This window comes from Phytophthora sojae (assembly GCF_000149755.1).
Source record: "Phytophthora sojae unplaced genomic scaffold PHYSOscaffold_4, whole genome shotgun sequence".
NCBI lineage: Eukaryota > Oomycota > Peronosporomycetes > Peronosporales > Peronosporaceae > Phytophthora > Phytophthora sojae.
Genome location: NW_009258118.1, coordinates 1227983 through 1250244, shown reverse-complemented (window position 1 = coordinate 1250244; position 22262 = coordinate 1227983). Strand labels below are relative to the sequence as shown.

At 55.7% G+C, this 22262-nt stretch overlaps 2 protein-coding genes across 2 annotated transcripts; both read right to left on the bottom strand.

The window, feature by feature from the left end:
* Positions 1 to 14331: 14331 nt before the first annotated feature.
* On the bottom strand, positions 14332 to 16863 carry PHYSODRAFT_330873 (hypothetical protein; the record flags this gene model as incomplete). Its single annotated transcript, XM_009527569.1, has 5 exons — positions 14332 to 15119; positions 15197 to 15628; positions 15697 to 15859; positions 15947 to 16671; positions 16746 to 16863. The coding sequence occupies 5 exons, from the start codon at positions 16861 to 16863 to the stop codon at positions 14332 to 14334; spliced, it is 2226 nt and encodes a 741-aa protein (XP_009525864.1).
* Positions 16864 to 19842: 2979 nt separating this feature from the next.
* On the bottom strand, positions 19843 to 21367 carry PHYSODRAFT_330871 (hypothetical protein; the record flags this gene model as incomplete). Its single annotated transcript, XM_009527568.1, has 3 exons — positions 19843 to 20514; positions 20549 to 20898; positions 20971 to 21367. The coding sequence occupies 3 exons, from the start codon at positions 21365 to 21367 to the stop codon at positions 19843 to 19845; spliced, it is 1419 nt and encodes a 472-aa protein (XP_009525863.1).
* Positions 21368 to 22262: the final 895 nt, after the last annotated feature.

Here is a 22262-nt window from a genome sequence, read left to right as displayed (position 1 = left end):
TCCGTCACACATGGATGATCTGGTGGTGACGTGAGGTAACGCACCTCGTTGTTCGTGATGCGTTTGTACAACAGTCTCGGATAATTCAAGATAAGTAGATACACCAAGCGTTCGAAGTGTGCTTGAAAAGTCTGGGTGCGAGCTTTGCGAGGACATAAAGCTGAGAACGTCAGCTGGCCACCCCCGTGAATCTTCCAATGCATGACATCCCGAAGACGCACCCCTTTGGCACAAATGGACCTTAACTCCAAATTAGGACTCAAAAGCACATCATCTTCAGTGTAAATGTACAAATCTCTGAAAGAGACATACGGCAGCCACTCCAAGCATTGAGTTCCCAAATGCGCCGTTTCAAAAGCGAGAAACTGCTGACAAAGGGCCCTCGAAGACCCACGGCATCGACTTCGAGGCGATAACCAAACCACCTTGCCGAATATCCGTCAAAGTAAGAGACAAGAGCGTGCAGCCCTGTTACCATTGTTGCCCGCGCAGATAATTCAGCCGGACCACCCATTCTTGATATGAGCATCGCACTTCAAACCACCTAATCGCTGTGGAAGAGACAGAACACCTGTCAGTAGCGTGATATTGTTAGTGTAACAGGGTTACACACACAAGTGGCTACAGTCACTTGTAACTCTAACAGACACGACGTCTGTTAGAGGTTCGAAATACTTTCTCGACCTTGGTGTAGACACACCAAAGGCTACATACATTTACGACCACCACGGCGGGTGGTCCATAGAGACTTATGATTCTTATTGGCTGAGAGCAGCATCTCTTAGCCAATGAGCGACATGCATAGCATTGGAATTCTGCCAACCAGCCGTTGGCAGATTCCTATCTTAGAATATTACATTTAGAGGAAGTCAGAAACATAAAACAAAAATAGCAGTTCTCATTTTAACCCAAAAACATTATTTGGATCGTTTATTTAGATTAATCTATACTCGGAGGCCCGAGTATAATTAACTCTAGTTAAACTAAGCGACGCTTCCTCACATACACGCGCACAGGTGTAAGCTAAAGTAGTGAGCCAAAGTAGGCCCACTACACCTGGTAGCACTTCGTAGTCCGTCCAACGACCGACTACCTGAGTTCGTACGTCATCGCACGAACGCGGAACTGAGAACCTTCCCATGGATACAGAGGTGCCCATGGAAAACTCCACTACGCCTGCAACTCACGTTGCACGCGCTGACTGTCCCCACCTGTCGGACCCAGAGTGGGAAGCTCTCCAACGACTGTCAACAGTAATTGGTGAGGCGGCTGTAGCTACGATGCTGCGTACGCTAACGCCGACAGAGCAACATGGTGTTGCTCTGGGATTCATCATGAGGGAGCAGCGAGATGCTGCTTCGTCTACCACGGTGTCGTCGGGGACGACACCGCGCGCGCAATCGCTGAAGCTCAGCGTGAGCAATTACGTTGGAAGAGAGGGCGAGCCTCTCCTCCGTTGGCTTGTCGAACTTGACACTGCCATTGCGGCTCGATGCATCGTCGACCCGTTGTCGAAGGTCGCGTTCGCCATGTCATGTCTTGGCGGACGTGCAAGAAGTTGGGCGTATGGACGCCGACTCTCGGATCTTACGTGCTTTAGCACGTACGAGGGTTTCAAGAAAGAGCTCAGACAAGCGTTTGAGCCCCCGCAAAACGAGTTCCGGTCGAGGGCGGAGTTCCTCGACCTGCAGCAGGGCAAGCATGATGTCCATGCTTACGCTCAGATAGCACGGTACTTGGTCTCGAACATCGTGACCAATCCGATCGACGAGGCGACCAAGGTCGTCACGTTCATGAAGGGGCTGAAAGATGGGCCTGTGAAGACCTATCTCTTCCGTGAGTACCCGAGTACTCTCGAAGCTGCAATTACTCTTGCAATGCAGGAGGAGTTTAGCCTGCGGCAGGCTAAGCTGCATGCACATGTGCCGAGGCCCCAGCCACGCCCGGTAGTGAGGACGGGAGGCCCAGAAACCATGGACCTCTCGAGTGCTGCAACTGCTGGACCCCAGCAGTCGCAGGGAAACAATGTGCGATGCTACCGTTGCGGTAGAGTCGGTCACTTTGCTCGGGGGTGCACGGCCCCCGTGCACCAGCAGGGTGGCTATCGCGGCGGTACCGGGCACCGTCGCAACCAAACAAAAAACGCTGGACGCCAGTAGGCGCGGGGCGCCCTACTGGTAATGCAGTTCCGCGTGTCGACCTTGGACACGCGACACTGAGGACTGCAGTCCCCAGTGAGGTTCATTCTCACTGCAAGAACCAAGATGACAAGCCTGACCTTGTCATCCTGGATGTGAACTCGATGAGAGCAAGCGGCTCTCTCCGTGCTTTGGTAGATTCTGGCGCGTCGAAGAACTTTGTTCGACTGCGAAGTCTATCAAGGCTTGACTTCGAGGATTTAAAGATACCTCGAAGTATGTTGGAAGTACGACTGGCAACGGGTGCCGTCGTGAAGACCGAGAAGCGCATGGTACGCGTGCGCTTCACGTATGAAGATCAAGAGTTTGTCGAGACCTTTATCGGCCTGGATCTGGACGATAAGTTTAACATCGTATTAGGCATGCCGTGGCTTGCACGGCATGATCCGGTCATCGATTGGGAGAAGCGCACTCTCGTGCGCTTCGGTCGCGACAGCGGAACAGTGAGCGATGGCCCTGTTGCCGCTACGCACGCACCGACAGGTGCGCGCGACTCCCCACTCGAGACAGCGCCTAATACCGCTGTCCCGGAGCGCCCTGGGCGCGCGCGAGTACGCGCGCAAGAGCAGCTAGCGTCGGCGTTGCCGCCGACAGCTAATGAAGGAAATGTGTTGACCTCGGAGGTCGACACCCGCTTTCAGCGAATCAGGAAGAGTCTCCGGCCTCAAGGGGCACGGATGACGCTGGCGAGTCACACGCCTCAGCAGTGGAGGCTGACGCGAATCTGAGTGGATCAGGTCTGGCCAATAATAAGAGCCAAGGTGACGTAACGCCGTCGACTCCGGGAGTCGATGGCTTGGGTGAATTTGATTCGTCGGCTCGGGGAGCCGACGCACCCTCCGTAATGGAGGGCTCCGCCAATAACAGGCGTCGAGGTGAAGATGGCGTGTCGGCTCCGGGAGCCGACGCTGCAGGTGGTGCGGACGGTTGCAAACGTCCCGCACCGGAAAATCTTGCATGCTGTCGTGCAGCCGGGCTGCACGACCAAGCGCCGGGCGACCAAGCCGGGCTTGAAGTTGCTCGCCCGCGGGATGAACCCGCCGGCGGTACTAAAGAAGAACACCCGTCCACGGCTGGGCCTGGACGAGGTCAAGAACCAAGCGGATCCGGGCTCCGCAAAACAAGAAGACGGCGCATGCGAAGATCGCTGCGCAAGTCTCGGCCTGGGGCCGAGACGCTACAAGGAATGTCTACCGGGCAGACGGAGGCTGAGAAGCCGGACGTCGAGACGTTGAACGTCTTGACGCGTACCTGCGCCGGGTTCCGGTACAGGGAGATGACTCTCGCTAACCCTCCGACGCAAGCGTCGGAGTTGACTTCGCTTCCAGTCATGAGCTGGAAGCGCTTCGCGCGTGACTTGCATGATGGACGCATCGAGCAAATATGCATTCTCTCGGACGCCGAGAGAACGAAGAGCGAGAATGAAGAACTGAGGCAGTTCTTCATGGAGACCACCACTGAGAGCGAGGACACTCTCAGTGCGAAGACGAAGAAGGAGCGCTTTGAAGAGCAGAGCTGGGATTCGTTGAAGACGAGTCCCTACTACGAGATCTTACGGGAGTACGCGGACGTACTCCTGGAAGAGATTCCTGCGGAGCTTCTGCAGGACAAGGGCATCCAGCACGAGATTGATCTCGTGCCGGGGACGAAGTATTGTGTCACGCGGCAGTGGCCACTGCCGCGAGAGCAGGTCAAGGCGATCGACGACTTCTTTGAGAGTCGTCGCAAAGCTGGACAAGCGCGGGAATCGAAATCCCCGCACAGTGCTCCGACGTTCTGTGTCAAGAAGCCACAGGGCGGTTGGCGCATCGTTCATGCGTACAACAAGCTGAACGATGCGGCGATACCGGCGCAGACACCGATACCGCGAAAAGATGTCATCATCGATTCGATGGCCAGGAGCACTATCTACAGTGCTCTTGATCTGCGCGATGGGTTCTATCAGATCCTCATGCGTGAGAGCGATATCCCTCTCACGGCTGTGAGCACGCCGAGCGGCATGCTCTGGGAGTGACTAGTGATGCCGCAGGGTCTGAAGAACGCCCCTGCGACCTTCAACAGGTGTGTGACGCACTTGTTGCGCTCGGTGCGCGACTTCGCACCGAGCTACTTCGACGATGTGTTCGTCCACAGCCGGGCTGCGGACGGGATGAGCGATGTTGAGATACACAAGGTGCATCTCCGGAAGCTGCTTGCGCTCATGCGCAAGCACAAGCTCTATGCGAACCTGAAGAAGTGCATCTTCGGGGCGAGCGAGATACCCGTACTCGGGTGTCTCGTCGGGAAGAACGATGTCCGCCCTGATCCTGAGAAGGTCAGAGTGATCAATGAGTGGCCGACGCCGTCGAACGTCAAGGAACTGCGGCAGTTCCTTGGTTTGGCCACGTACTTGTGCAAGTACGTGAAGGGCTACGCGGGCATGATACGCCCGCTGTCACAGCTCCTGAAGAAGGACGCCGAGTGGGTTTGGGCTGCTGAGTGTCAGCAGGCCTTCGATGCAGTCAAGCGGGGCTTGACTGAGGTGTCGTAATGCGGGTTGAAGGATTGTGAGGCGATGGACCCGGAGGTTACCCGAAGGTGACCCGAGAGTGAGCCACTTGAATTATGGGACACCCTAGCTCGGCGTCCCGTATAGAAGGCCGGCGACTGATTACGAAACCCGATGGCGTATTTACGGAGATCCAGAACGGGGAGGCCCGTAACAAGGCCGATGACACCGCACGGAGACAGCAGATGACGTCATGAGGTAAAGGCGTGCAGCATACTGGTTGGTTGATTGGCCGGCAGACGAGCCGCCGGTAGATAGGCAGTTCAGTTCAGAATTTCCAACAACGAGACAAGGTACTTCTTCATATTAGTCTTTGTGTTGTGCGGTTAGCGCCTACGTGTGTACTGTGACTGTTTCCTACCTACTTGCAAAGTGTACTCGGGGTTCTGGATTGATTTGGCCTCCCCGGTAACCTTCTAGTAGCGTAGTGTGTTGCATTGTCTGGACTCAGGAGATCAGCTCTCAGTGTTCGACAGTAGGACACTCTAAACGGTTTAGTAAGGTATTGGTGTGCGTCTCGCACTTTGGTTTGGACCCGCAGACTAGCTGCGGCAGGAGATCTCAGCTGCGGCAGGAGATCTCCAGTAGATCTCGTACATATTGTACAACAAGTTGTCGTACAGTGGGAAGAGTTACCTCGCTGTACAAGTGCATCCGCGACAGAGTTAACCTAAGTCTCTGCCTGCGAGTGTAAGGAACCCCATATCCACCCCTTCATATTACACGTCTTCTAGGAATTACGCTAGATAAAGATCCGAGTCTTGCTACAAGGGTACACAAGGTGAGGCCTAGAGATCTCGGGACTAGTTCTCGTTGTCTTTGGGTATTTGGCTTGCAGGGGTAACCCCCCCCCCCCGTGGTTGCGTGGCAGGACACGTGTGGGAGTTTATTAGTTTTTATCTGAGGGACTCCACCACAATGGTGCGCGTGCCCGGATCTACTAGTCCGAAAGGGGGCGTGAAGGTGAAGGCTGAGGTGAGGGAAGACGGAACTCCGCTGAGACCGGCGGAAGTTAAACGTGAAAACACTAGGTCCACCGACGGACAGGCAATGGGGACGCCTGAGCCGAAGGATTTCGTTTACGAAGAGATGTTCCCCGTTAAGGCTCCGAAAGGAACCGTCCGGGACTCGGTCCAAAAACCGAGTTCCATTGGGCCTGCTGCTAAGCGGGACCCCGGCGTCGCTGAAAAGCGAGGTCGAAACCTGGAGCGCGAGCATCTGAAGGGGGTCATCCCCGACATCGCTGCCCGAAGCGATGCTCTAGACGCTGCGATGGACTACATGGAAGTCGAAGATGCGAAGAAGAAAGCCGAGAAGAAAACGGAGAAATTGGAGATCTCGGCGCTAGAGGTCCATGGCCCCAGCAACGACACTCACGATGAAGACAAACGATTTCGTGAAGCCGAAGTCAACTACTTCCGTCAAGAGCTTGCGTTCCTGCTCCAGAGAGATCCACTCCTGCGTAAGTTGGGGCTGAGGATACCATGGCCTCTCACGGGTCCAGTTCGCAACCCGCGCACGCTAACAATCCGAGATCCGCTTCACGCCGCCACGATGCTGTTCTGCGTGCTCGAAGATGCTGGTTTCAAGGTACATGAACAGCGGATCTCCACCGATGTACGCGAGTACGATCTGGAAACCACCGTCCTTACGCTCGCGCGGGTGTACGCAGTGTTGCAGAAGCTCGTCCCGAGTGCAGATGACTCATCCGCGCCGTTGCCGACCGGAGACCTCACACCTCCTCGGTTGGACGATTCGCGGATCTCCTTCAAGTTTAAAGATGACGGTGACGCTCTCATGAGGAGCACTACCTCAACCAAGAAGCCTCCACCGGCCCCACGTGTGTCCCGCCGAGAACGACGTGCGCAAGGGATCCCAGCGATCACTGCAAACGATGTAGGACGCGGGAAGTCTGCGCAAGTGTCAAATATTGCGCAGACTCGCCCAGCGAGAGGACCACAGGGGAGGATCCAGGAGGCTCAAGAGGTTGCAACAGAGCCCGATCGCCCCGGCGGTGTGGCTGAAGACCTTCTTTACCAGTTTGCGAACGAGCGAGACGAGCCTGAAGACGTTGAGATGCAACCAGTCACTGCGTCTCCCGCTCGGCCACGTATCGGGTACCGATCCCAGACACAATCGGAATACCAAGGAGATCTCCATGACCTATCCGATGATCTCGGCTATGATGGAGGTGGCGGAACCGGAGGTCGTGTCGCAGCTGTGTCCACGGCGACTAGGTTGCGAGCATCGGCTGTGTCCGAACTGAAGGACTTCAGCGGCAAGGAACATGGCGAAGAAGCCACCCGAGCCTGGTTCAACAACGTTAGAACGGCCTTCCGACGGGATCAGATGCAGCCAGACGAGATGTGCTTGACATTTGCCGATTTGATGATAGGCCCTGCGCGCAATTGGTATTACCAGCTGCGGCTCGCGCGTCGTGGACTGACCTGGGTGAACAGTTCCAGATCCACTTTTGCGGTAAAGGGATCTCCCTCGCGCGCAAGTACTACCACATGCGGCGCGGGAGTCAGGAAGGCCCACTGGATTACTTATACCGGCTGAATCTGGCCGGGATACGTGCAAACTTGAAGATCCATGATGGCACCAAGGAACAACGACGTGAACACGTCGACCACTACATCGATACAGTCCAAGATGACGATCTCGCCGGATCTCTGGTAGTGTTGAGGCTGCCTGACTCAGAAGCTCTCGAAGGCGTCCTGTTGGCCATGCGACGCCGCCACCAACGTCGCAAGATTGAGACCCAAGGTTCGAAATACAGGCAAAAGGCTCCCGCCCCTGCAGCCTCCTCGAGGGCGGTGCGGGTTGTGACTACCGGTCGCGGACGCCGCGGAGATCACGGAGATCTCAACGAGTTCGAGGGCGAATCAAGCAGTTCTGATAGCGAATCTGAAGACGAAAGAGCGCACGTGTTTTCGGCAGCTAGGACGCCTACACCAGGAGATGGTGAACAGCCAGGGGCGCGCCAAGACCGCGAAGACCAACTGGGGCGCCCGAAGTACGGCACTCGATGCTCACACTGCGGATCTCGCAAGCATACGGATATCGGGTGCTGGAAGAGGCTCACGTGCCAGAAGTGTGGACGCATGGGCCATCCTACCGACAAGTGCTTCTACGTCTGCAAGTGCTGTGGAGACGTTCACGAAGCAGGTCAGTGTAAAATCGGCGACTTCTTCGATGCTGCTCGCCAATGGTACAACCCGACTCGCCATGCCGGACTGCTGCCCGAGAGCGTCGAGAAGGCGTTAAACTAGACCGCTCGCCAGGCCTGAACAGCCTGGTACGTGACGAGCGATCGAAGTTCTGCATTTATGCATATGTTCAGAGGAAGGCGCGAGCGTTAGAAGACCCAACTTCCTTTAATGCGGTGAATACAGCCAGATCTCTTACCTCGGATGAAGATGACTATTCGCGTCGCCCTTGTGTGATGGCCCTTCGACTGTCGCCGGGTGAACGCCGAGGTTACTGGAAGTATTACACTCCCTCCAAGTGGTTCAAGCAGTCGAAGGCGACCGGTGCGGTCAACAATGCCCGTGCCGTCCTACTCTTTGATACTGGAGCCGAAGTGTCGATAATCGACTCTACCTTTGCACGTAAGGTGGGTTGTGAAATTGATACAACACAGACAATGGATTGTGTTGGTGTGGGGGATGCTGTGTACCGCACAGAAGGCCGAGCAGAAGTCAAGCTCACTCTGGCTGGAGAGTTGGTGTACAAGTTCCGTGTGTGGGTTGGAGATCTCTCAGGACAAGACGTCATTCTCGGCATGGATTTTATGGTTCCTGCGGGGGTGAGGTTGGACCTGGCTGACGGAACGCTCTGTCTGCCGGACGAAGTTCGCATCCAGATGACCGACCGTAAGCCACTGTATAGCAGCAAGGCTGACGCGGTCTACGCAACGGGATTCCATGGAGTCGGTCCTGGCCAATGGACAGAGATCTCACTCAAGTCCCACAACAAGCGGTTTGAACTGTGGGTAACGAGAGGGGAAAAATGGGTGATCACGGTGGTGAATGGTGGATTCAGTAACAAGTCATACCTCCGGATCACCAACATCAGCACGAGCCGCCTGGTACTGGATCGTTTGGTGTGTTTGGCAATCTGGTTACCCGTTGGGCAGATCCCGCGTCGACCTGGATTCGCTAGGAAGGATTCAAACCGCTATCGGGAGTGGCAAACACTTGCGTTCGAAGCAGCTGTGGACACTGGAGATGCAAACGAAGCGGAAGTTGAAGAGTCTGGACCGCTGGTCGAGCGTCCTAGCTACCGGACTCCGACTGCGATTTTAGCACGGCCTCCACAAGTGAAGACCGTTGAAGCAGCAGCAACGTCAGAAGAATGCACGCGACTCACACTGGACGACATACATCCTCAAATGCAGCTGATGAAAAGTTCGACTGATCCGACTAGGGTGACCGAAACCGAGGAGGACGTGATCTCTACCGATCCCGGTCAGGTGATCTCTGGTATGGACAGCGATGACTCCAGTCTACCGCGTACGGAAACTCACGCAGGCGAGGAGAGCGGCCTATCCTTTACGAACAGTGGCGAAACACCGGTAGGCTTGGCGTCGACTCCGGCAAATGTGGCTGAGGCCGAGCTCCGCAAGGAGTTCCCAGAATATACCCCTGACCTCATGCCACAATCGAAAATACACGCCGCGGCCACCGAGGAAATGGTTCATCGCACGTTGTCGGTCATCGTTGAAAGCGACTGGAGCGACAGCTGTAGCTGTGCGTCCGAAAGCGCTGAGTCTACTGGTAGCTGGGGTAGCTTTGACTGGCAGACCGACGACGAGAAAGAAGAGGAGCCGGTGAGCGGAATGCTCCCAGTGACCCAGGTCGAACCAAGCCAAGGCGGAGATGCAACCGACATGGACGAAGCGAAGTATGTCCATGAAGGGGCCGATCTCACTGCGGAAGACATCGAAAAGGAGATGGCGGTGTTACCAGAGATCTCCCTGACGGCAGAAGTTAAAAGGGAAGATATCAAGGTCGGGGATCCAACTGAGAACACAGCAGAGGAGATTGATCGTCTGCGTGATATCATTTGGGAGCGGCGTCACCTTCTCATCGGCAAAGGGAATGCTTTACCCCCTGCGGCGACGGGGGCGATCTGTGACATCGACGTTGGTGGTGCACGACCGGTGGCTCAGCGTTGTCGCCGGACCCCGCCTCAGTTCCGTGAAAAGGTGTTCCAACTCGTCAAGGGGCTACTGGGGGCGAAGATTATTCGGATCTCCACTTCTCCTTGGGCGTCTCCGATCGTTATCGTCGTCAAGAAGAACGGCGTGGACGTCCGACTCTGTATCGACTACCGTCTGGTCAATGCTCTGACACGACTGATGATCTACCCCATGCCGTTGATTGACGACCTCCTCGAAGATCTCGACAGTTTGCTGTGGTTCTGTTCTCTCGACATGGCGAGTGGGTTCTGGGTGGTGAGTATGACCGATCGAGCCCGAGAGATCTCCGCGTTCATTACGCCGTTCGGCCTGTTCGAGTGGCTGCGAATGCCGTTTGGTCTGAAGAATGCCCCCCAAATCTATCAGCGGCTGATCGACAATGCGTTATGTGGCGTGCTGCGGATCTCGCCGGGTCAAGATCGCGCGGATCTCGTCAACATTTTCGAGGAAGGTGTTCCTGAAGATCGATCGCTGCCGTCGGTGCTGGGGCGTCGCTCTTACATCGACGACATCTTAGTTGGAGCAAGCTCGTGGGACGAACTGTGTGAGACGGTCAAGAAGCTCCTAGAGGTTTGTGACCGCTGGAATCTGTCTATTAGCGCGGAGAAGAGCAGTTGGGGTATGAGCAAAGTCGACTATCTAGGGCATCAGATCTCTGGTGAAGGCCTGTTCACCAAGCCGAAAGATTTGGCAAGTCTGGAGGCGTTGAAGTTTCCCAAAACGCTTAAGGCTCTCCAGTCATTCCTCGGCAGTCTCAACTACTACAATCGCTTCATCGAAGATTTCGCTGTATATGCCACAGTGTTGTATGAGTTCGGAGATTCCGATTTCATCAAGGGTCGAGCCACAAACGTCAGCGGAAATCACGAGGCGACTGTGAGATGGGGCCACGCGCTACGAGCCTTCAACACCCTGAAGTTCAAGATGATCAACGCACCCATGCTCTACCATTTTGCCCCAGAGTTGGATCCTGTTGTGATTGTGTACGCAAGCAAGTGGGCGATCTCTGCCTCTCTCGTTCAGCGTCGTGATGGAGTGTACGTACCCGTCAAATTTACGAGTAGGACATGCGGTCTCACGAGATCGGGTACGACATTGTGGAGAAGGAAGTACTGGCTCTGCTAAGAATCCTCGATAGCTGCTTCACCATGCTGAGTGGTCGACACATCCGAGTGCTCACCAGACACACGAGTCTCGCATGGCTCTTCCGCGCGAAAGGCTTGAATGGACGGCTAGCTCAGTGGGCGGCGCTGCTCTCCCCCCATTTGCTAGAGATCGAACGTTTAACGAAAGGCGAAGATGAGCTACTAGGTTTGGTTGCCGCTAGTATCACTCCGCGCGCAGAGATGGATGCAGCGTTGGAGGAAATCTCTCCGCAGAAGAAGTCGACGAGAGCATTGGCTATCCCGATGCCGACTTTTACGCCCGGAGAAAACGTTTGCGTCGTCAGCTTTGACGGATCGGCCAAGCCGAAACGAGTTGGTGGAGCTTTCAGCGCTGTGGTATGGGATGCTCCTGGATGGAAGGTTGTCAAGGCTGAATCTGGCTATTTACCGGACCTCACTGTGAACGAGGCCGAGTACCATGGCCTCCTTCTCGAACTTCGTTTGATTGCCGATCTCCAGATCGACCGTCTCATTGTGTGTGGCGACTCCAATTTAGTCATCTACCAACTGCCTGGAGAGATGGAGTGCAAGTCATCGGGACTTCAGCTCTTGCGTGAGAAGGCCAGAGTGATTTTGCGGTCTTGGCCGCATTGCGAACTCATCCACGTAAAACGCGATTGGAACCAACCCGCGGATATGCTGGCGGGACAGGCGCTGCAGCGTGGTCCGGGGTAGTTGTCGAGAGTCACACCGATTACACGGACCTCGAGACCTTGAATCGACTGGACGAGCTCCTCAAGACGCGCGAAGAACGTGACGCCCATCCGAAGGTAGGCGCTGTCACGCGAAGCCGATCTCGTACTGTCGCACCAGCCGTGTTGCAGGAAGACGTCGTCAAGCAGCTGCGCTTGGAACGTATTTGCCGTGCTCAAGACGATGAGGTCACTGAAGTGTTTTCTGCACGGTGATCTCTCTCAGATCTCGAGCCGTCAAGCCAAGACGTGCAGTAAACTGGCTGGCAGTTATGAGGTCGACGAGCATGGCCTCTTGATGTACTGTCCAGTCGAGGGGCGCGGTGGTGATGTCGAGGGCCGTGGATCTATGGTGAAACTGGTAATGTCGAGTACACTCCACGAAGATCTCCGGCATCATTTCCAGACAAGTGTGGAGGGAGGTCATCAGGGAGCCAGCCGAACATTCCAAAAGCTTCGGAGGCATTTCTACTGGCGAGGTATGTTCCGAAGTCTGCAGAAGTATGTCGGGGAGTGCGTCGACTGCGAGACGGGAAAAGGAAAACCCACCTTGTGGGGGCGATCGCCGGGCAATATCGCCGCTAATTACCCTATCCAGGTCGTGGCTATGGATCATATCCCCACCCTCCCGAAGTCGTTCAAGGGCAACACAGAGCTCCTAGTCTTCGTGGATCTCTTCACCGGCTTCGTTGTGGCAAAGGCAAACGCGGACAGGACCGCACCAACAGTGGCTGAGGCATACGAGGAATGCGTGTTTCGGCGGTACGGAGCCAGCGAAGTAATCAGGCACGACCAGGATCCGAGCTTCATGTCCGACTTTTTCCAGTCGTTTAATGCGCTGCTGGGCCAGCGTCAGCGATCTACGCTCGCGTATAGACCTCAAGCAAACGATACAGCGGAGCGGATGGTCCAGACTATTTCCAGATCTCTGCGGATGTACGTCGAAGACGAGAACCAACAGGACTGGGATGAATATGCGGAGCGGTTGGTGTTTGCGTTGAACACATCGCACGACCGAGTACGCAAGGACACGCCATTCTTTTTTCTGCACGGGTGGGACCCTAAAACGACTATTGAGGCATCGTTGGCTATTGGAGGGACCGGAAGCCGAGATCTCGACCCACAGAAATGGAGGTTCAAGATCCAACGCCAATACCAACGTGCTCAGACAGAGACTCGTCGTCTCCTCGCCGAAGCTCGTGAGAGTCGCGCGGAAGCCCACAATGAGAACGTACCGGAGTCACCCATTAAGGAGGGATCGCAGGTGTGGCTGTACCTCGACCGAGTCAAGGTCGGATACGCTCGGAAGCTCGCTCACATGTGGCATGGGCCTTTCAGAGTCGCCACCATGGTGAGCGACTACGCTGCCAAGCTGGAAATCAGCGGGACTGACTACCGACTGTTCCCTATCGTACACATCTCGAAGCTGAAGCTGGTCCGACAGTTCCCCGCGTGACCCGCCGAAGATCTCACTGTTGATGAAAGCGAACGATTTGACTTTGACGAAGAACTTCTCCCCGAGGATAGCTGGGAGGCACAAACTCGCGGTGACAACGAGTATGAAGTTGAAGAGATCTTGGATGTCAAGACGGAGAGACTCAAGGAATATTTGGTGCGTTGGAAGGGCCACGCAGAGACGAATTGGGTCAAGGAAGAACACCTGAACTGTGGTGGTCTGCTGTTCGACTTCCAGCAGAAGCGACGGAGCCGGCAGAGGTTCCATATGATGCAATCGCGTGGAGAGGCCGACATCGCCGAAGAGTGAGGCGGTGTTGGGGGGTAGCGTGGTGGAAGCTATCCGTAATGGCGGATGGTATTTGTTGCACATTTACATTTGATTGAGTGGAAGAAGAAATGGAGAGAAGATCACGCGATGGAATGGAGAAACGAGGTTAGTTGTGATGATCTGGTCGGACATTAGAATTACGACGAACGAGTACTCGGGGGCGACTTGGAGATCCAGCCCGGTGTCGCAGTGCTGGAGGCACCTGGGGTGCGAACGCGCGTCCGACGACTACTGAAACGCGCTTGCCACGACGCTCTGGGCCTGTGCGATGGTGAAAACCGGCACCGTTCGTGTCAGAGACTACCTGCGCGTTTTGTCGATTTTGGCCGGATCGCTGTCATCGCCGACTTGGAGATCCAGCCCGGAGCCGCAGTGCAGGAGACACCGAGGGCGCGAAGGCGTGGTCGGTGGCCGTCGGACTAAGTGCAGTCCTACGCCTGGAGTTTGTGCTATGGCCTTGATCACCACAAATCACTTCCCAGAATGTACGGCGACCTACGACATGCCTTCACATCTCCAGTTGGGGAGATCTCTCAGTTATGACATTGACTGTGTACAATTAAGCTGTGGGGCGGGAGTGATATGAAATGGAGTCGAAGCCGGTGTATTACGATGTCGATAAAGAAGATGCATGCTCGAGGAGACTACCCACTAGCTGCGTAAATTGGTGAAGGAAGAAATGTCGGACGCTGGAGATTTCCGGGGGTCCTCCTAGGTCTGTTCAGCTGACTCAGGCTAGGCGGTTGACGAGGTCGCCTTGAACTTGCCTCGAAGGCGCGTGTGGATGGGTTCGTTCATCGATGGGTGTTTGGCACGAGCGTTCCAGTAGAACAGGCGCCACGGCTCCGCCTCGTCAGTCGTTCGTAAGACGTGTAACAGATCTCCAGAGGCACCAGAAGCTCCCTTAGGGAACCACGGGCACGTTGCGATCAGCGGCAGGAAGAATGGCTCCAGAAGAATGTCCAAGTCGCACACATAAACCTTGCACAGGTGGGCCACCTCTTCGAACACAGGCAGCAGCATCTTCACAAAGTGGGATCTCCGATTCTTACGATCCGAAGTGAACTTCACCTCCCAAGACTCAGCGCTGGCCTTGGAAATGGAAATCTCGATGGAGTGGGTGATCTCCCAGAACACAAGCGCGCCACGATTATCGTTCCGAGTCAGCACATCGCGGATGATGGCCGGAAGAGGTTGGAAGCGGGGATCACCAATGTCGAACGAGACTGGGTCGGGCATGTTATCCAGGAAGATCTTCCAGGGACTCGCTTTGTATAAAGCTTCGACCGAGGCTTGTGGCCAGGGCCGATAGTCAGCAGGAACGGCCAGCTCCCCCTTCTTAAAGTTGCACACCCCGGCGGGTAGCAGCCAGTCGCGTGGTAAGAACTTCGAAGCGAGGTCTTTGGCTGTAAGCTGGTCAAGGCGGTGACCTGCAACAACCTCCCACAGCCACGGCGTGACATCGGCAGGGCGCGCAGCTTCGCTGGACTCAGGTGGAATTGCGTGCGTGAATGGGCTTCGGGCTGATACAGAGATCCACGGGCTGTCAGACGGAGATCTATGAAAGTCGCTTGTCTGACAATGAGGAAGAGCTACGTACCCATCGCCGTAGAGGAAGACAACTCAGCTGGCGCTCCCTCGGTAGTCGCAACGGCGCGCTTTGCACGCTTCGACTGTGACGTTGGATCAGAAGAGAGATCTCCACTTCGCTTTGCCGAGCCAGACGGGAGCTGCTGCGAAGATGTTCGCGCTGGAGGATCAGAGGAGACAAGGCTCGTGGCCGTTGACGCCAGTGTGGCAAGAGACGAACTGGAAGAAGCCGACGCCACGCATCGTTCCACCTCAGGTTGCGGAGTCGGCGCAGGTACTAGATTGATCAAGTTGCGCAACGCTCCAAGGTGTTCCTCACGCTCCGCTAGTTTGCTGCGGAGATCAGCAGAAGAAGCCTGCTCCTTCAGCAGCGACTGTCGACTCGCATCCAGCTCCGCCTGCAAGTCGTCGCGAGCGAGGGAGGCCTCCGCTCGCTCTCGTTCTACAAAGCAATAAACGCACAGGTCAGCACAAGAGTCAACCCGCCACATTAGCACGCGCGATCATGACCTGCAGCCACTGCGCGATCCTGAGCTGTTGCGAGATCAGCCTGACGATGCACCAAACTGTTCTTGAAGTCGACGTTCTCACGCCGTAGAACGGTGTTATGCTGAGTCAGCCGAGTGATCTTCCTCTCCAACTCCTCCAGTCGCTTCCCAGCCACCGTATGCCGCTGTGCGAGATCCGATAACGCTGTCGCTGTGGAGATCATGGCGTTAGTGATGCAACATCAACAACCTCAGCACTTGGGACGACTTACCACCGTCTTGCGCCTTTTTGACGCCGCCACCGCTTCTCGTCGTGCTTCTTCTGCGTCCTCACGAGCTTTGGACGCATCCAAGCGAAGGGTGTCCATCCGTGGCGCTGCTTTGTTGACCAGCGTGCGCGATTGCGCCAACTCGGTCTGCAACCTGTCGATTGTCGCCTCCGCTTGGCGCAATTGATTGCGAGATCTGTCTCGTTCGGCATTGGATCGTTGCAAGGCACGTCCCGCGCGTCCGTCACTAGTCCGATCATCATCGGTGGCAGCTTCGCTGGCAGCCAACAGTCGGCCACCTGGGGTCACCGATGCAGTGGGAGGAGGGGTCCAGGTAGCCTTGATATCTGCCAGCTCGGCTCGTAGATCATCCGGATCTCCGAGGGCGATCTCCAACTGACTGGGGACGACGTTAGAGGGCGATGCTGCAGCGGACGGAGTGACTTCATCGGCATCAGCTGAGCGAGCGGCGACCCGTGCGAGATCTGCGCGTGCTTGTTGTTCAGCAGCTTCGGCTTGCTGACGGTGTTCTACTTCGGTGTTCAGGGCCTGCTGGAGATCCCGGAGACGACCATCGACTTCGTTGCGCACGCGTTGAACCTCCAGATCGCGATCATGGATGGTTCGATGAAGACTTGCAGTGTGGCAACCAGATGCTTCAAAAAGATCCTGGGCGACGTCAAGACGGCCCCGGAGATCCAGCACCTCGTGATCGAGGGCCGCGGTGACTTGAGCAGCCTAGATAATGCGCGCGCGTTCCGATAGAGATGGCTGCGAACCGGAGTATGGAGTATAGATCGACCAAGGGAGTGACAGGCGGTGCAATCTCCGTGGCTGTAGGTCGACGACGGGGCAGCACTCAGCAGAGGGACGCCGGCGGCCGACGACGAAGGCGACGACGCGGGTGGAGAAGCAGACATGGTGCAGGAGCTCTACGCGTGGCAGCCACCTGCTCGATGGCCTCACGCGAAGAGAGGGCGGATGTCGTAATGCGGGTTGAAGGATTGTGAGGCGATGGACCCGGAGGTTACCCGAAGGTGACCCGAGAGTGAGCCACTTGAATTATGGGACACCCTAGCTCGGCGTCCCGTATAGAAGGCCGGCGACTGATTACGAAACCCGATGGCGTATTTACGGAGATCCAGAACGGGGAGGCCCGTAACAAGGACGATGACACCGCACGGAGACAGCAGATGACGTCATGAGGTAAAGGCGTGCAGCATACCGGTTGGTTGGTTGGCCGGCAGATGAGCCGCCGGTAGATAGGCAGTTCAGTTCAGAATTTCCAACGACGAGACAAGGTACTTCTTCATATTAGTCTTTGTGTTGTGCGGTTAGCGCCTACGTGTGTACTGTGACTGTTTCCTACCTACTTGCAAAATGTACTCGGGGTTCTGGATTGATTTGGCCTCCCCGGTAACCTTCTAGTAGCGTAGTGTGTTGCATTGTCTGGACTCAGGAGATCAGCTCTCAGTGTTCGACAGTAGGACACTCTAAACGGTTTAGTAAGGTATTGGTGTGCGTCTCGCACTTTGGTTTGGACCCGCAGACTAGCTGCGGCAGGAGATCTCAGCTGCGGCAGGAGATCTCCAGTAGATCTCGTACATATTGTACAACAAGTTGTCGTACAGTGGGAAGAGTTACCTCGCTGTACAAGTGCATCCGCGACAGAGTTAACCTAAGTCTCTGCCTGCGAGTGTAAGGAACCCCATATCCACCCCTTCATATTACACGTCTTCTAGGAATTACGCTAGATAAAGATCCGAGTCTTGCTACAAGGGTACACAAGGTGAGGCCTAGAGATCTCGGGACTAGTTCTCGCTGTCTTTGGGTATTTGGCTTGCAGGGGTAACCCCCCCCGTAGTTGCGTGGCAGGACACGTGTGGGAGTTTATTAGTTTTTATCTGAGGGACTCCACCACAGAGGCGCCGATCTTGGCGGTGGCCGACCAAGATCGCCCATTCCACGTTGTGTGCGACGCATCCGACTTCGCAATCGGATGTGCGTTGATGCAGCACGATCACGAGGGTCGTGATCGTGTCGTCTAGTACCAATCGCGTCAGCTGAAGCCAGCTGAGCCCAACTACCCGGTACATGACAAGGAGCTCCTTGCCATGAAGTACGCACTCGCGAAGTTCCGAGTATCTACTCGGAAGCAAACCGTTCGTGGTCTATACGGACCACGCGTCGTTGCGGACGGCTGTGAAGTCGCCGCACATCTCGCAACGGATGGCGAGATGGCTCTCATTCTTCGCAGAGTATAACTTCCGGGTTGAGTACAAACCCGGAAGACTCAATGTGGTGGCCGACGCGCTCTCGCGTCGACCTGACTACGCCACGACTGATGCCGACGTCAATGCCATTGACGCCATGCGATCGAGCACCCCAACGTCGTCACTGTTGGACGACGTGAAGGTCGCGTACGCGCACGACGCGGACGCGAAGCTCTTGCTGGCCTACGGCTCAGCGCCTTCTGACAAAGCTCGTCAGAAGTTGCCGAAGCATCTTCGTGCTCGTGCACACCGTTATCGGGTGCACGACGGGTTATTTCTCTATAGTGCCGTCGACGACAACGCGGACCGCGTTGTCGTGCCCAATGACCATGACCTGCGACTCAGGATCCTGTACGAGTATCACGATGCACCGACTGCGGGACATCCGGGCCGTGAGAAGACATACCTTCTTCTCACGCGAGACTTCTACTGGGCCCACCAGTATAAATGGGTGCGCAAGTACGTCCGTGCTTGCGAGGTTTGTCAACATGTGAAGCCTGCGCCTTTCGCGCAGGCTCCCTTGCAGTCACTACCAACTCCACGGGAGTGTTGGCAGTCCATGTCTTTGGACTTCGTGTTCGGTCTTCCCCCGGACAACCAGGGGAACACGGGCGTTGTGGTCTTTGTTGACAGCTTCAGCAAGATGGTACATCTTGCTGCAGTACCCGCTGAAGTGACTGCGAAGCAGACGGCGCGTCTGTTCGTTGACATGGTGTTCAAACACCATGGCATGCCGATCGACATTGTGTCGGATCGGGACCCGCGCTTCACTGCACCTTTGGCAAGAAGTGTTTACACTTCTTGGGAGTCAACTTTCGATGTCGACTGCGGACCATCCGCAGACGGACGGGCAGACCGAGCGCGTGAACCGCGTGCTCGTAGACGTGCTTAAGAGCTACGCTCACTCGTTCCAACACTGGAGCGAGTGCCTACCGATGGCGGAGTTCGCCATCAACAACTCGGTGCATGCCTCGACCGGGCATACCCCGTTCTACGTGAATGCCATCAGGCACCCACGCCTCCCGAGTCTACTCGGGATGGTGGCTCCTTCCTTAAGTGGGGGAGGATCTACGACTGCAACACAGCAGCCGCAGAATGCCGCTGACACTTGCACAGTGTCAGCCGCGACTACGCGCAACAAGAAGAAGAAGCACGCGTCTGTGCAGGGCACAGACGCCGACAAGAGCAAGAAGAAGAAGAACGGGCCTGTGTAGGGCACAGACACCGCGAAGACGAACGCAGAGGCCGGGCCTACTGCTAGAAACGAGCTGAACGAGTTCAGCTCGGACGCAATCAACTTCGTGCAGCGCAGACAAGCCGTCATTCGGTTTGTCCAAGACGCTATCGCAGCTTCTGTCGACCGACAGAAGCTGAACGCAGACAATGTTGGTAGGGGCAACACTAATGAATTCAAGAAGGGTTCATTGGTTTTGTTAGCAGCTCAAAACCTGCCTAAATATGCAGTTTCCGACTTCGGGGCGAGCAAGCTCGCTCCGCGCTTCATCGGGCCGTTCACGGTGTTGGCACGGCATGGCAACGCCTACACACTAGATATTCCATCTAGCATGCGCCTCCATCCGACCTTTTACGTCGGGCGGCTGAAGCCATACCGGCAGCACGAGCCACCTAGCTCGGCTGGCCCGAAGCGGAAGCCCCAGCGGGAGCGAACCTCTGCTCCAGCGCGTGAACGCGCTGGGCCAAGCGTGCGACGCGACCTCCCACGTCGGCAGAGATGTCCGATGCGGTCTGCGAGTCCTGAGCGACTTGAGCCCTCAGAATCGCCACCTCCTGCTTCAGAGCGGCGAACTCCCGGCTCTGATGCTGTTCCATAGCAGCGACCCGCTCCTCGAGCGTCGGACCAAGGTCAACCCCAGGTTGACCATACCCGGGGCGTGTTCCCACCACCACCGCCTCCGATCCGCGATGCCCGCGGCTCAACACGCTGGATTGTTGAGCGTATTGTGAACCATAGTATCCCGAAAACGAACCGGCAGCCGGTTCGTTATCGTATTCGTTGGAGAGGGTTTCCGCCCCACCAAGATACATGGGAGCCGCGGGACGTCCTGCTGCAGGACGTTCCGGAAATGGTGAGGGCGTACGAAGCTCACCACGCACTGCCGGCGCGAAGGTAGTGCGAGCGCTGTAGTCACCCGCAGCGCCCGAAGTCCCACGATCGTCGCGTTCCTCGCGTGCCAAGAACTTGGCACGGAGATCCTTGAGACTCGCAGGTACACGAATCGTCGTGTACCCGTTTAGGTCGCGGTCGCTCAAGCGTGCCGCACCCGGAAGACTGTTGGCCTTCGGGCACAGCGCATGGAATACCAGCGTCCACAGAGGATCTGTGGAGCTGCTCCAGCCGCCCGCGCGTCGAGAATGTCTCGAAGCGCTCACGGGCATGCTTAACCCGCTCGCGGTAAGCTGCTGGTTTCTTGTTGAAGTTCTCAACAAAAGCATTCCAACTCTGACAAAGTGCCTGCCACTCAGGCACTTTGCTGCGAGAAGAGGTCTTCTTGCTGGAGAAGTACCGGAGCTCGTGGAAGAGCCCCATGTAATAGTCGCGCCTTTGATTCGTTAACGGATCAAAGTGCTGCTCCTCCGCAACAGCATCGTCGTGGATAGCGCTGCATACGTACAGCGGGATTTCATTCGGTGGCACCGTGTTGCCCACACGGTCTGCGATCTCTGACGCAGACGGCATCCACGGATCGCGCGCTGCTCAGGCAGCGCGCGGAGAGCTTGAAGGCGCCACCTCACGCGGGGAGCTTAAAGCCCCAGCAGCAGAGAGCGGAGTGTCGCTCTCGCCGCGCGAACGCTTCGAGCTCGAAGCGTCCGAGTCGTCTCCTTCACGAGGGCGTCTCGACCCGGCATGCGGGTCGAGACTATCGCTGTCGATAGACTCCTTGCGCTTGCTAGAAGAAGCATCGCCCTCTTCCATCTCCACGTCGTCGTCCTCGAAGTCAACGGCGTCGTTGACTACAGAAGAACCTTCAAGGACAATCTCTGGTTGAGTTGTCCCCGCCGCAGCCTTGGTAGCAAGAGCGTCACGCTTTGCTTTGAGACGCTCGCGGTACTCGGGGATAGAGAGAGTATCTATCCCGGCGGAGGACTTCCCCTCTGCTGCAGCGTCGGTCTTTTTCTGAGGCGAGCTCATTGCGAAATGAGCTCGAGTTTTCTTTCTCCCAACGTGAAGAATTGACGAATGGTCAATTTCCTGATTGACGTGCCGTGACTCGGCGCGTCTAACCTTGAGGGGGGGATGGTGTAACAGGGTTACACACACAAGTGGCTACAGTCACTTGTAACTCTAACAGACACGACGTCTGTTAGAGGTTCGAAATACTTTCTCGACCTTGGTGTAGACACACCAAAGGCTACATACATTTACGACCACCACGGCGGGTGGTCCATAGAGACTTATGATTCTTATTGGCTGAGAGCAGCATCTCTTAGCCAATGAGCGACATGCATAGCATTGGAATTCTGCCAACCAGCCATTGGCAGATTCCTATCTTAGAATATTACATTTAGAGGAAGTCAGAAACATAAAACAAAAATAGCAGTTCTCATTTTAACCCAAAAACATTATTTGGATCGTTTATTTAGATTAATCTATACTCGGAGGCCCGAGTATAATTAACTCTAATTTAAACTTAGCTACGCTTCCTCACATACACGCGCACACGTGTAAGCTAAAGTAGTGGGCCAAAGTAGGCCCATTATAGTTAGGGTTGAATTTTAAGACAAAGTTTAAAATTTCGAACAATATATCGTCAGCGCATATCTTCTAGAAAGCTCTTATGAGAAAGAGCAAATATTTGGAAGGAAAAGATTTCAATCCTGACACATGGATATACTAAGAATAATTACAGCATATTCGACACCATGGTTCAGCTATCGTTCAAGTCGAAGTACTCTTCGATCGAGGAGATGCTCAAGGATCAAGCATATTGCGTTCGATTGATGCAACTTCCGTGGTTTCAGAAGCGGAAGGAGTATCCGATCCTACGCAGACAGGGGAATTCGGTCGTTACAAGTGTGATGGTGAG